This window comes from Neolamprologus multifasciatus, chromosome 9, assembly GCF_963576455.1.
Source record: "Neolamprologus multifasciatus chromosome 9, fNeoMul1.2, whole genome shotgun sequence".
Lineage (NCBI taxonomy): Eukaryota > Metazoa > Chordata > Actinopteri > Cichliformes > Cichlidae > Neolamprologus > Neolamprologus multifasciatus.
The window spans coordinates 14,710,362-14,723,889 of record NC_140447.1 but is presented as its reverse complement, the minus strand read 5'-3'; the positions used below and the strand labels follow the sequence as shown (position 1 = coordinate 14,723,889).

General features: G+C 43.5%; 1 protein-coding gene across 6 annotated transcripts in view; it reads left to right on the top strand.

The window, feature by feature from the left end:
* tpk1 (thiamin pyrophosphokinase 1) overlaps positions 1-13,528 on the top strand; it is an 84,464-nt gene that overhangs the window by 33,726 nt on the left and 37,210 nt on the right. For all 6 annotated transcript variants that reach the window (XM_085173200.1, XM_085173199.1, XM_085173197.1 and 3 more), the window contains 2 exons: positions 296-368; positions 3,707-3,802. In XM_085173200.1, the coding sequence (XP_085029326.1) occupies positions 296-368; positions 3,707-3,802 (169 nt within the window). The remainder of the gene's footprint in view (positions 1-295; positions 369-3,706; positions 3,803-13,528) is intronic.

Below are 13,528 nucleotides of genomic sequence, written 5' to 3'. Positions count from 1 at the left end.
GCCACGTTTGTTTGGGTGTACTTTCCCATCAATCTATGTATATCTTCTGTCAGCCGTGTGTGTGTGTGACAGGGCCAGGCTCGGTGCCACAGAGATTCACCCTGTCAGTTTCCATGTCTCTTCGTCTGTCCCGGCGGCGTCACTCTTCTCCCTCGCTGCACAGATCAAAGAGCTGACACATGCCCCAGTGTCCTTTCTCTTTTCCATCTCTAACTCTCACTTCTTGGCTGTCTTTCTTGCAATCTTAACCCTCTGTCTTTTTCACTAACCCCCATCTTTCTGTCCTTATATCCAGCTTTCTCCCCGACTATATCAATGGGGATTTTGATTCCATTACAGCAGAGGTCAAAGCTTTCTATGCAGACAAGGTAAGTGGAACAAAACTTGCACACACTCTTATACCTACAGGTGTTCATACAGAAGCAGTAGGATTGTAGGGAGAGTCCATAACACATGTTGTAGCATCTGGAGATACGAACAAAAAAAGTAGTTGCTTAGAAATTATAGTGGATTAGTCCAAGAAACAAAGGGTAGCATAGTTCAACATCTGGAGCAGCTGGTTTGTCTAAAAAGCCTAGTAAGGTAATTTGTATATGGTAAATGTTAAATGCATTTTTCTTCTTACTGAGCACTCAAATCACCACACCCAGCCATTAACACACAGGGAGACATTCAGCAGTTTATTCTGTATTTTAAGCATTGTTTCTGTCACTTCTGAAAACAGGCTTGTAGAAGTGAAGATAGAAAGAAATGTATCACTCTGTGAAAAAAACGAATGTTCTTAAGAGTAAGAAAAAGAGAAACAAAATCATTTTTCAAGAGTAATGCAAAATTACATAGGCTGTGAAGATCGTCAGCTTAACTACATGATAGTAATCGATTCAGAGAATCTTGAGATCATGCAGGAGACGAGGTCACTGAATGGCTACGCTTTTGGGCCTGGCATTAGATGTGACAGTCGTAATTCTGTAGTGAAAATATCCGATAGGGTTCAGAAACAGCTTCAAAGCCAATTTTCACTGAACACAGTTCGTGCCTGCATCAGATAAACTGAGGCAAAGTAGAAAACCATCCTGTCACCTGGCAAGTCAAAATTTAGAATTCTGCTTGTGCCTCCTGGGCTAAAGAGAGGATCAACCTCCTGGCTTAGTGCACAGCTGAAAGTCTACTCTCCGTGATGATATAGGTGTGCACGACACAGGTGACCTATATTTGAAGGAAAATGTAATAATTTCTATGAGCACTTGCCTCTTAGCATTTATAAATACAAATTTATCTTTGGGTTGAATCTCACACACTCGCATTTACTAAATATTCATACATCATAGAGTCATACATCACATCCCACACAAATGTTTTCAAAATTAACCAGTAGGTGTTCCACACTTCTTGCCCAGTCTCAGTAGCGATAGTCTCCTTCACGACCCTGAATTTGATAACACTTGGGTTACACAAGCTTGGAGAATGATTTCAGCAATGTCCTGTCTCATAGGAAAAATGTGTATTCCCTGAATGCTTGGAAAGTGACTCTTGGAGGTTGTCGACTGTTGCTAGTTGAAATCAGTCGCAAATAGGGTGCTTGTATTTGTTTGGGTCGCTAGCACAATGCCACGGTTAGCCATAGTCTGCATGGAAAATGCCAACTTGTCTGCAAATACTTAAAAACTTAGCACTGAGCAATAGTGAAACTCGAAGAAATGCAACACAAACGTGAAATAGAGCCCGTTTGCCTTCAGAGTAAATATTAGATCTTTTGAAACATGTTGGTTTCAGCAGTAAGAAAAACAATCTAAACTACCAGTTTGCAGTCTTCACAGTTTCACAACCACCTAGCGAATAGTTGCCAAATGTTTGCAGACACATCGGCATCTTTCCAAGAGGCTTCAGCTGTGCAGCTGTGGCAATCTGCTACAGACCTAAACAATCACAGGGAGGTTTTTAGTGCAGCACCGTACCCCTCTTTGTTATTAATTCCACGTAGTGACAGCAAACAACTTACTCACCATCCAGTCAGGTAATACACATTTTTCCCTAGCAACCGGTGGTTACCAGGGTCACTGACTGGCCTTTGAGCCTGGATGTGTGGGGCTTATCAAGTGATTTCACTGCAACTACCAGCAACCACTCACAACCATTCAGGGGAACACTCAAGTAACCGGTGATTGCAAGGCAGCCAATCAGTCCTAACTGAGGCCTTAACAGTTAAGAGGATGGATTCTTGGATGGAGGAGCATCTTCTTCACTTTTTCAAATTAATCATTGCTAAAAATCAACACTATATTTTGAAAAGTCTTCATTAATCAGTGATCATGAAATATTATAATACTAATGATAAAAAAAAAATCCATACAAAACTACTAGAAACTGGATAAATGCACAAAAATAAAATTTGAAAAGGGTTAGCTACACATAAAGATTAAACTTTGGATGAGGATATTGGAAATGGACAAAGCAATCTGCATTTTTTGTAGGTGACTAAGTTTGCAGATTTAACATAACACGGTCCAGGTACAAGAAGGTGCTTCTCCAGAGTCCCCCTTTGACATTCTTCGTTGTAGCCTTTACTCCCTGTGTACCTCACTGTGCAAGAAATTTGTACATGTAGGCATATTTAGATTCAACTATTCAAGGTCATAAAAATAAAATGCAAATGATTTCATGAAGGGGACTTTCCATTGTTTATAGCAAGCAAAATGTCAACCCACAAGCGCTGTTCAATAAATAATTAATACAGGGCAAGTCAGACATGCATACACACACCCACACCTTAGAGAAAACAAAATACAGTGCCTGTGCGATCTTTGTGCTGTGTCACTTTGATCAGATGCTACTGATGCACACTGTTTACAGTTTGAAATGCAGATTCGGTATCATCACACGTACACACAACACACACATGATTAGGCACCCATCACAGATTATTTGATGTCTTCAGCTGTTTCTCTCTCCTTTTTTCTCTTCTCACGATTTCCCCGGCTCTCTCTGTAGCTATCTGTAATATTAGACCCTTTTCACAAAAATCACACAGGTTGTCTGAAAAAAAAAAGAGAGAGAAATGCCTTTTTTTGAGGGGGGTGAGAGAAAAACAGTCTGTTATGGTAATGCCTTTGAAGCAGAAATATGGGAAAATGCGAGCTGTTCCTTCAGAGATTTCTTGCAAACGGTGAATAATTCTGCATAAATGGAAGGGAGAAAACAGAAAAGCATCAGCAAGGGAGGGAGGGAGAGATGGGGGATGGAGGGTTGGTGGAAGAGGAGGGGAGGAGAGGGAGGATGGATGGGATCAAACAGAGCACAGCGAACAAGTTTGTGATATGACTGTGTGTGTGTGTGTGTGTGTGTGTGTCGGTGAAGTAGCAAAGTCGCTGTGTTTTGGAGGAAAGTGACACTGTGGATAGAGACAGAGAGAGAGAGAGAGACAGAAGGAAAGTAAGCCGGAGCATGGTTGTTGTAGTTTAGGGCCACTGACTCGAACCTCTACATTATTCAGCAACACAAGCCAAAAACAGCCAGACAACAGTAAAACACTGATTTATACCTCTCTCCATCTCCCTATCGCTTTCAGTTTTTCTCTTATCCACCTATCCCTTATCTTAGGTATTTGTTACACTATCTATGTTTATGTACATCTGTTGGATTGTGTTTTGTTGCCTGCTTGTTTTTTAATGATTTTTTTTAAAATATATTGATATTTGTGTGTGTGTAGGGGTGCAAGCTGATAGAAACAGCTGACCAGGATCTTACAGACTACACCAAATGTCTTGCAATCATGGTGGAGGAGATTCAGAAGCGGCAGCTACAGGTAAATGCCACACAACTTGTATATGGTTCTGACTTACATCTGATATTTATGGTTTATATTTTAAAGGAATTCTTTGACATTTTTGGAAAACACTTTCTTCTGAATTTATCAAAATGACTGTTAAACTCCAGTCCTATAAGACAGCACGAAGTCCTGGATGCAGGTGGCAAAAGCTTATCCAAATACCCCTAATGCCAAGGTCAAAGTCCGTGTTGGGCAGATGTATTGGGCAGTATTACGGACATAAAATCCTAATCTGTTGTTTGCAGTGATCAGATTAGCAAACTATAGTATTATTTGGTGATTATTTGGCGATAATTGGGCTTGATAGGTACCCCTGTGCTAAACATGTACATATGAGTATAATGCATATGCTTTAGTCCATATTGCTTTATTAAAGTCACATTTCATCTACATATCACTTTCAGAAACAATTCGGTTTTTTTTATTCACTTTATCACAGCTTTTATGACAGTAACTGGCTGCAGATGTAGCACCGGGTAAAAGAAATAAGCAAAGCTCACGTCTCCCTCAGTTTTGTGCCCTTAAGTAAGGCATTCAGTCTTCAGGTACTTAAGATGAGGTGCTCAGAGGTCAGTAGTGTTTTACTGTCGGTTTTCTTGTGGCAAATCCCTGTAGTGAATGCGTGTGGGTGTATGGATATGAAACAATCTCTTTGCCTGAAAAGACCATCCGTGCTCACTCAACGTCCCCTGAAGAAATAGCTGCTGAAAAATATCATTGGAATAGCATTACACCTACACAGAAAATGCAAAGTGAGATTTGGCTGTCTTAAAAATATGAAATACTTCACTTTTGTTGTGATCTTTTTCAAAGTGTAAAAAGATTTCCCAACAAGCTGATATGCACTACTCTGAAATGAGCTAAACAGGCTGCTCAGCGCCTCATGCCCAGTTCGCTGCTGCAGAGCCAGACACGCAGATAATAACACGATCCAGAGATTCATTCAGTTTCCAGCCCGACTCCCAAAATGCCAACAGAATGTCCATAATGTTAGTAATTTAGTAAACAGCACAGTTTTTAATTTAAAAATGCTAATAGTGATGATTGTTAAGACGAGCACTGTCCTAGAACATTATCTTTTGACTCTGCCTTCCTCTCGACCTTTCTCTGTCCCTTTTTGTCCTTTTACTAGAATTTTTGACAGCATAATAAGTGTTGCTCCAATCACACACTAGCGTCCCAATCACATCACATTGCTAAGCTACAGAAACCCATTCATCTCATATTCACATGTTGCCACATTTTTACTCTGTTGCTCACTGCCAGGCTTTAAGAGGAGCTATACTTTTGTCCTTCCTTTCCGTGGGCTCTTTTTTTTCTCCCCCAGCTAATATGTAATCTGCCTTTGAACCGGCACACACTGTTTGTCCGTCTGTTTGCCTGCAAGAGATAGGAGCCTGGCAATCAGTTTTTGGCTCTCTGTAAGAGTTGCTGGTGATGACTTTTTCTGTTTGTTTCCCAAGGCTTTTCCATCTTTCTTTACCCACTATAACTCTTACTTGACCTTTTGTTCTTTTCAGCACTTAGAATAGGCATGGGTTATATAAAATACTTTTTTATGATAGTTTTATACGTATTCTTTTGTTTTCAGATTCACCGATTTTCATTTAAATGAATTAGATATGTAGATGAAGTAATAACATATGCAGATTACTGGGCATTGTGATGTTTGGGCTTTGAAGAGTCGCCCTATCAGCCCCCGTATGGTTTTTCCTCCATACAGCTTAGCACTCAATTGATCTCATATTGTGTTGGTTGAAATCCCTAAAAAAAAATGTTACCATGGGATTATGCTGGGTAGATTAGTGTTTGTTTATTTACATACATATATATATATATATATATATATATATATGTGTAGTTATGTTTGTGTGTTAGTGCTTTGAAAAGTGTGTATCTCTGTGAATGTGTTTGTGGGCAGCTAGTTCTTTTGTGTGTGAATTCAATTGCTGTTTACATGTGTTTTCCTCTCTAAGAAGCGCACATGTGTATGTGTGTCCCAAAGTCTGATCGGTCTGCTGGTCTGTTTATCCTCTCACAGCTCTGTTTATTTAGCTCATTTCTTCTCAATCCTCCATTCTGACTTTCTTTAGTCTTTCTTTGGTTGTTATTCTTAATAAATGTAAGTGGGGTTTTTTTGTGTTTGTTTCTTTTTTTGCTTACTCCTCGTCTCCTAGCCTACCAGTAAAGAGAAGTGACCAAATGTATAAAATCAGCTTGTGAAGTTTTATTGAGCCATGCGAGTTTCCTTGCTCTGCTTACTGGTTTGTTTTTTAGTAAACAAACATGAAATATGAACAAATAAAAAATCATACAGTTGTGTAGTGTTTGATATGCGTAGCTGCCACAACAGAAGTGATGATGGAAAGTGAAGATTGAGCAAGCCGGTGTGTCATTGGACGTTGAAACACAACACAGTGTTTTGTTTTGTTTCTTTCATCCTCTTCTCATTGTTCTGCATTCTTTTTTCAGTATTTGTTATTTTTTTTAAGATTTCGTGTCCTGTATTTTTGTCACAGTGTCAAGAATTTAGAACTAACCCTGATTTTGTCAGAGCACTCTTGTACATAACAATTATAAAGGCACGTGTTCTTACTAAGCTATAGCACGGGTATGGAGGACATCACAGATGAATTTGGGGCTTTACTGTTGCAGGTAAGAGGTCACACTTAAATAAGAAAATACATAAGTGTTCTGTGGATTCATTATTGAATAATAATTTGCACTAAAAGTGACAGGTGGTAATGACAGATTGTCTCACATCTCCAAATCCCCTTACTTTGTCCTGCAGACCTCCACTGTTGTTCAAAAACACACGTGCTCTTTGGCCACCTTGTCAGATACACCTAATTACACATTGCAGAAACTCTATGTATTTAGGTAAAGACTGAAGTTGCTGAAGTTGAAACCGAGCATCAGAATGGGGAGGAAACAGGCTGGTCTGAGTATTTCATAGAAACTACTGGGATTTTGCAGAGAATAGTGTGAAAGAGAGAAAATATCCAGTGAGCAGCAGTTCTCTGAGTGAAAATGCCTTATTGATGCCAGAGGTCAGACGAGAATATCCAGACTACTAGAAGTTGATATTAAGGCAACAGTAACTCAAATAACCACTTTCTAAAAGATATGCAGAAGCACATCTACGAATGCAAAACGCATCTAACTTTGAAGGAAATCAGCTACAACAGCAGGTACCATTCTAAAACTCTGAATTAAGGCAGTTCTACAGGCAAAAGCGGGCCTAACCCGGTACTAGCAAGGTATACCTTGGTCATTGAGTGTAGATGATCCACTCTGACTCACAGGTTGACACGGGCGTAGTGCTATAAAACATTAAATGTGTAGGCTGTTGGTATGTAGATAAAAACAGCCCTTTTTTGACTCTGGTTTGAGTAACGGTTGCTAAACACTAACTTGCTCAGCAGTTTCATTCTTGCGATATGTTAACACAAAGAAAAATCACAGAGTAACAATATCTGTATCATGTTAAGAGTGGAGTTTGTTTACCAAGTGTTGTTTACAGTTAGGTGATGTCTCTGCATGTGGGGGCGTCTGCCAGATGTTGATATAACCTCAATCTCAGCACTTTGTTTTGTTTTAACTGCAACTCTTGAGGGAGAAAGTCAGTTATGACATATTTGGTTTGGCAATTTGTGCTCCTGTTATGAACTAAAGCACAAGTTATGGCTTAGTTCCTTTAAGTGATGAAGAACATTGAATACACTGAAGTAATAGTGCACTGTTGTCAAGTAAACAAGGTAATAAAAAAAGGCTGACAAAGGCACACTGCAGTAGTTTTCTGCAGTGTAATTACAAATGGGCAAAGCATGCACGCACATAGGGCTGTGTGATATGACCAAAATTTCTCATGCTTCTCATCCGTAAACACTCTGCATACTCTTTCACATGATTCAGTTTATTTTGAAAAGTCTCAACAGGATCTTGATTGATTGATTGATTGATTATACTTTATTCATCCCGAGGGAAATTGGGTTAAGGCTGCCAGCCGTGCCTGCGCCATCTTACCCTTCCGGCCATACATACATTACACAAACTTCACATGGGGAAGACAGGTCAGAGGGGTATAACATGGAAACATGGCAACCTTCATTTGTTGCTTGTTTGTGTGTCTTTGTTGCATTCAGTTGTGTATTTTGTAATTGAAAAGCATGCTGCATTGGGTGGAACATTTGTCAGATCTTCATTGGCCAAGTCAGTCAATCTAGTTTATTTTCTTTGAGCAACTCTTGGGTTGCTTTTGCAGTATACTTTGGGTCATTATCCATCTGATCAGAGATTTCTATCAAAAGTCTGCTAGTTCTAGTAATAGTTGTATCATCAGGAAAAATAAGTGACCTGGTTTAATTGTTGTCATTTGCTTTAGTTGTCTCCCTTGGTCTTTCAAACCTCTTGGTGCTGCTGAGATGACCATTGCATTTCTTTTTTCCTAAGAATGTAACAGATTGTTTATTTGGCCATTGTTGTGGCCAAATCATGTGTTTGCTATATATCTGGTGGGTTTATTTAGGTTTTTAAAGCTAATGATGACCTTTAATTACATCAATATATCTTTGGACTTCATATCGAAAGTTCCAGCAAACTGCTACCATATGCAAATTCAACACTTAGAATCAGCTCCAGATCTTTTATCTGCTTAATTTGTTATTAAGGGAACAGACCATGTATATGAAACTGTTTGCCAGTCAGTTGTCCGATTACTTTTGAGCTTCTGAAAATGAGTGATTATGACTATGTATAAAAATGGTTGTGATTCTTAAACAGTTAATGTTATACTTTTGTAAACACTTTAGGCTAAAGCTGAAAGTGTGCATGTTGGCCTGTTATGATGTTTAATTTAAAATCCATTTTGGTGGTGTACAAAAATATATAAGAATATATACAAAATTGTTTCAAGTTGTTTCTCAACTTAAGTAACCACTTCACTCTCTCAGCTCTCCTGCACTCCCTGCCCAGCTTTACTGCTTGACACAGATGCACACTTATACAAGGCCTTCAGAAAAAATGGTTATATATGTGTGGAGCCTGGGAAATTAAGCATTCCACTTTAAGGAATATCATCTAAAAGTAGCATAGATTTCAAATGTTCCAATTTGTGCAGCATTAGTTGCTTTAGCAACTTCAGCCCAGGAGCAAACTTTCTGATGCAAGAAAGAGTCTCCAAGAACATGAAAAATGTATCACTGGATCCGCAGGTACATTAATTCCTGCAAAGTTGGTCTCAAATGTGCGTGTTTCTGCAACTGGGAAAAGACTATAAAAAAATGAACCTGCATTTATAAAAATTATATTGGAAAAAATAAAATAGTTAGGAAATTAAAACAAAGCCAAAGAGCAGGCCCTTTGACATAATAATCTGTGGCTAGATGAATCACAGATATAATGGCAGTTGATACGTTGGGCACAAACCAAAGGCAGCCTTTTAGGATAATTTCATGGCAGTTGGGACACATGGTGGTGGAAATGTTGTAGTTTGGGCTTGTTTCACCGCCTCAGGGACTGGTCTTTGATCATCTATGAATTCTGCTTCATATCCAAAACTACTTGAAGATAATAGGCCATCTGTCTCCATGCTGAAGTTGAACAAGAAGTGGATAGGATAATGATTCTAAGCACACTTTCATATCCGCTAAGGAATAGTTTGAAAAGAAAAAAGAAAGAAGGGTTATGGAACAGCCTAGTTAAAGCCCGAATTTGAATTTAAAATAAATATTGCAGGGAATATAAGGGACAGGGCATTTAAGTAGGGGTGGGTTTTGATTATCGATGTATTGATTAAAATCTATTCTGGCTAGGATAACGTGATATCGATTCATTAAAATCCTGAATCGATTTTTAAATATAAATGTATTTTGCCCGAAATCCCAGAATCTCAGGTGAAACCTCACAAAATTTCAACAACCACCAAACAGCTAAAACAGTAAATGAGAGCAGGAACACGGATTCTGCACAAAGATGTAAACACAAAGCGCGGCGCCTCTGACAGATCAGAATCAGGGAGATGTCGCCTTTCTCACCTGACGACACGGACACGGTCGGGGCTGAAAGCCGACAGCTCGCTGATTCTGATGTTTCAGCGGGTCCGCGCTTTGTGTTTATGCCCTTTTGTGCTGATTCTGAAGCTGCAGGTTTTTATCTCTCTCCAAACAATATTGACTGAACCAGCAGCAAAACTCCTCCGTGAATCGCAACCTTATCGTGGTGGAGGGGTTTGTGTGTCCCAGGGATCCCAGGGGCTATGTTGTCTGGGGGCTTTTGCCCCCTGGTAGGGCCTCCCATGGCAAATTGGTCCTTGGTGAGGGACCAGACAAAGAGCGATTCAGAAGGGTTCAGATAGGGTTACCGGGGCCCCGCCCTGGAGCCAGGCCCGGGGAGGGTGCCCGAGGGCGAGCGTCTGGTGGCCGGGCCTTAGTCCAAAAGGGCCCGGCTGGGCACAGCCCGAAGAGGAGACATGGGCCCATCCTCCCGCAGGCCCACCACCCGCAGGAGGCGCCATAGGGGTCGGGTGCATTGTGTGCCGGGTGGCGGCCAGGATCGGAGGCCCTGGCGGACTGACCCCCGGCTGCCAAGACTGGCAATAGGGACATGGAATGTCACCTCTCTGGTGGGGAAGGAGCCTGAGTTAGGTCTGACCGGGTCCTGACTGTCATCTGCGCTTATGCGCCGAGTGGCAGTTCGGAGTACCCAGCCTTCTTAGAGTCCCTGGGGGGGGGGGGGGGGGGGGGGGGTGCTGGAAGGTGCCCCACCTGGAGACTCTGTTGTCCTGCTGGGAGACTTCAATGCTCACGTGGGTAACGACAGCGAGACCTGGAGGGGCGTGATTGGGAGGAACGGCCTCCCTGATCTGAACCCGAGCGGTGCTTTGTTATTGGACTTCTGTGCTAATCACAGTTTGGCCATAACGAACACCTTGTTCGAACATAAGAGTGTCCATAAGTGCACGTGGCACCAGGACGCTCTAGGCCGTAGGTCGATGATCGATTTTGTAATCGTATCACCAGACCTGCGACCATATGTTCTGGACACTCGGGTAAAGAGAGGGGCTGAGCTGTCAACTGATCACCACCTGGTGGTGAGTTGGATCAGGTGGCGGGGGAGGACGCTGGACAGACCTGGTGCACCTAAACACGCAGTGAGGGTGTGCTGGGAACGACTAGCAGAGGCCCCAGTCCGCGAGATCTTCAACGCACACCTCCGGCAGAGCTTCAACAGCATTCCGAGGGAGGCGGGGGACATTGAGTCCGAATGGACCATGTTCAGCGCCTCCGACAGGTATCGACAGGCCAAGCGGAATGCGGCTCGGGCAGTGGCTGAAGCAAAAACTCGGATGTGGGAGGAGTTCGGAGAGGCCATGGAAAAAGACTTTCGGACTGCCTCGAAGAGGTTCTGGCAAACCGTCAGGCGTCTCAGGAGGGGAAAGCGGTGCTCTACCTGCACTGTGTATAGTGCTGGCGGAGCGCTGCTGACGTCGACTGAGAAAATTGTCGGGCGGTGGAAGGAATACTTCGAGGACCTCCTTAATCCCACTGACGCGTCTTCCGAGGAGGAAGCAGAGTCTGGGGATGAGGGGAATGACCCGCCAATTTCCGGGGGCGAGGTCACTGAGGCAGTTAAACAACTCCTTGGTGGCAGAGCCCCTGGTGTTGATGAGGTCCGCCCCGAGTTCCTGAAGGCTCTGGACGTTGTAGGGCTGTCCTGGTTGACACGCCTCTGCAATGTTGCGTGGAGATCAGGGGCAGTACCCGTGGATTGGCAGACCGGGGTGGTGGTCCCCATCTTTAAGAAGGGGGACCGGAGGGTGTGTTCCAACTACAGGGGGATCACACTCCTCAGCCTCCCCGGGAAAGTCTATGCCAGGGTGCTGGAAAGGAGAGTTCGTCCGCTAGTCGAACCTCGGATGCAGGAGGAACAATGCGGTTTTCGTCCTGGTCGCGGAACACTGGACCAGCTCTTTATCCTCTCGAGGATACTTGAGGGTGCATGGGAGTTTGCCCAACCAGTCTACATGTGTTTTGTGGACTTGGAGAAGGCATTTGACCGTGTCCCTCGGGGTGTCCTGTGGGAGGTGTTGCGGGAGTATGGGGTGTCTGGCCCATTGCTACGGGCCATTCGATCCCTATATAACCGTTGCAAGAGCTTGGTTCGCATTGCCGGCAATAAGTTGGACTCGTTCCCGGTGGGTGATGGGCTCCGCCAGGGCTGCCCCCGGTTCTGTTCATAATTTTTATGGACAGGATTTCTAGGCGCAGCCAAGTGGTGGAGGGCTTTCGCTTTGGTGACCTCAGAATCTCATCTCTGATCTTTGCGGATGATGTGGTTCTGTTGGCTTCATCGGGTGAGGGCCTCCAGATCGCACTGGAGCGGTTCGCAGCCGAGTGTGAAGCAGCGGGAATGAGGATCAGCACCTCCAAATCTGAGGCCATGGTTCTCAGCCGGAAAAGGGTGGAGTGCCCACTCTGGGTCGGGGATGAGTTCCTGCCCCAAGTGGAGGAGTTCAAGTATCTCGGGGTCTTGTTCGCGAGTGATGGGAGAAGGGAGCCGGAGATCGACAGACGGATTGGGGCTGCAGCTGCAGTAATGCAGACGCTGCACCGGTCCGTCGTGGTGAAGAGGGAGCTGAGTGTAAAAGCGAAGCTCTCAATTTACCGGTCGATCTACGTCCCTACCCTCACCTATGGCCACGAGCTGTGGGTAGTGACCGAAAGGACGAGATCGCGGATACAAGCGGCGGAAATGAGCTTCCTCCGAAGGGTGGCTGGCCTCTCCCTTAGAGATAGGGTGAAAAGTTCGGCCATCCGGGAGGGGCTCAGAGTAGAGCCGCTGCTGCTCCACATCGAAAGGAGCCAGCTGAGGTGGTTTGGGCATCTGACAAGGATGCCCCCTGGGCGCCTCCTGGGTGAGGTGTTCCAGGCATGTCCCACCGGGAGGAGGCCCCGGGGCAGACACAGGACACGCTGGAGAGATTATATCTCTCGGCTGGCCTGGGAACGCCTTGGTGTTCCCCCGGACGAGCTGGAGGAGGTGGCTGGGGAGAGGGAGGTCTGGGCCTTTTTGCTTAGGCTGCTGCCCCCGTGACCCGGCCCCGGATAAAGCGGATGAAGATGGATGGATGGATGGACCAGCAGCAAAAGAAGATCCAAAATTCGCTTCACATAAACATCGTCATGGACTCCCTCTTACTTTTCCTGTTTTGCTTCCACCACGATAAAATCACATTTCATGCAGAGCTAGCTGTCTCTCTCTCTCTCTCTCTGTATACTTCAAGAACAGTTTCCCGTCTAAAAATCTGTTTTCTGCATTATTCGCTTGCTTATTACGCACAAGTTGTTTACAGCGCTATTGACCGCTGTGTTTTTCCTTTTACTTACTTCCGAAAAGAAAGCCTCATTTCTGCTGTTCAATACTGAACAAATTTAAACTTTTTAAAATTATGCAAAATGCAAAACGCTCAGCTGTGTCTCTAATAAAACCGCTATAACTTTGCTCTGCTTCACTTCAGCAGCATAATGTTCATATGTTGATTAATGGTTTTCTTTCGTTTTTGATCTACTGCAGAATATTTTTTATAAAATCCCAGGCCAAGAAAGTCGCCTTTATGTTTTTCTGTGTTTTATCCTCAGTTACTTTGACACAAAGGCATGTGCTGTGATGCTTACACCTTTGATAACGTCTCGAAAGTCTCAG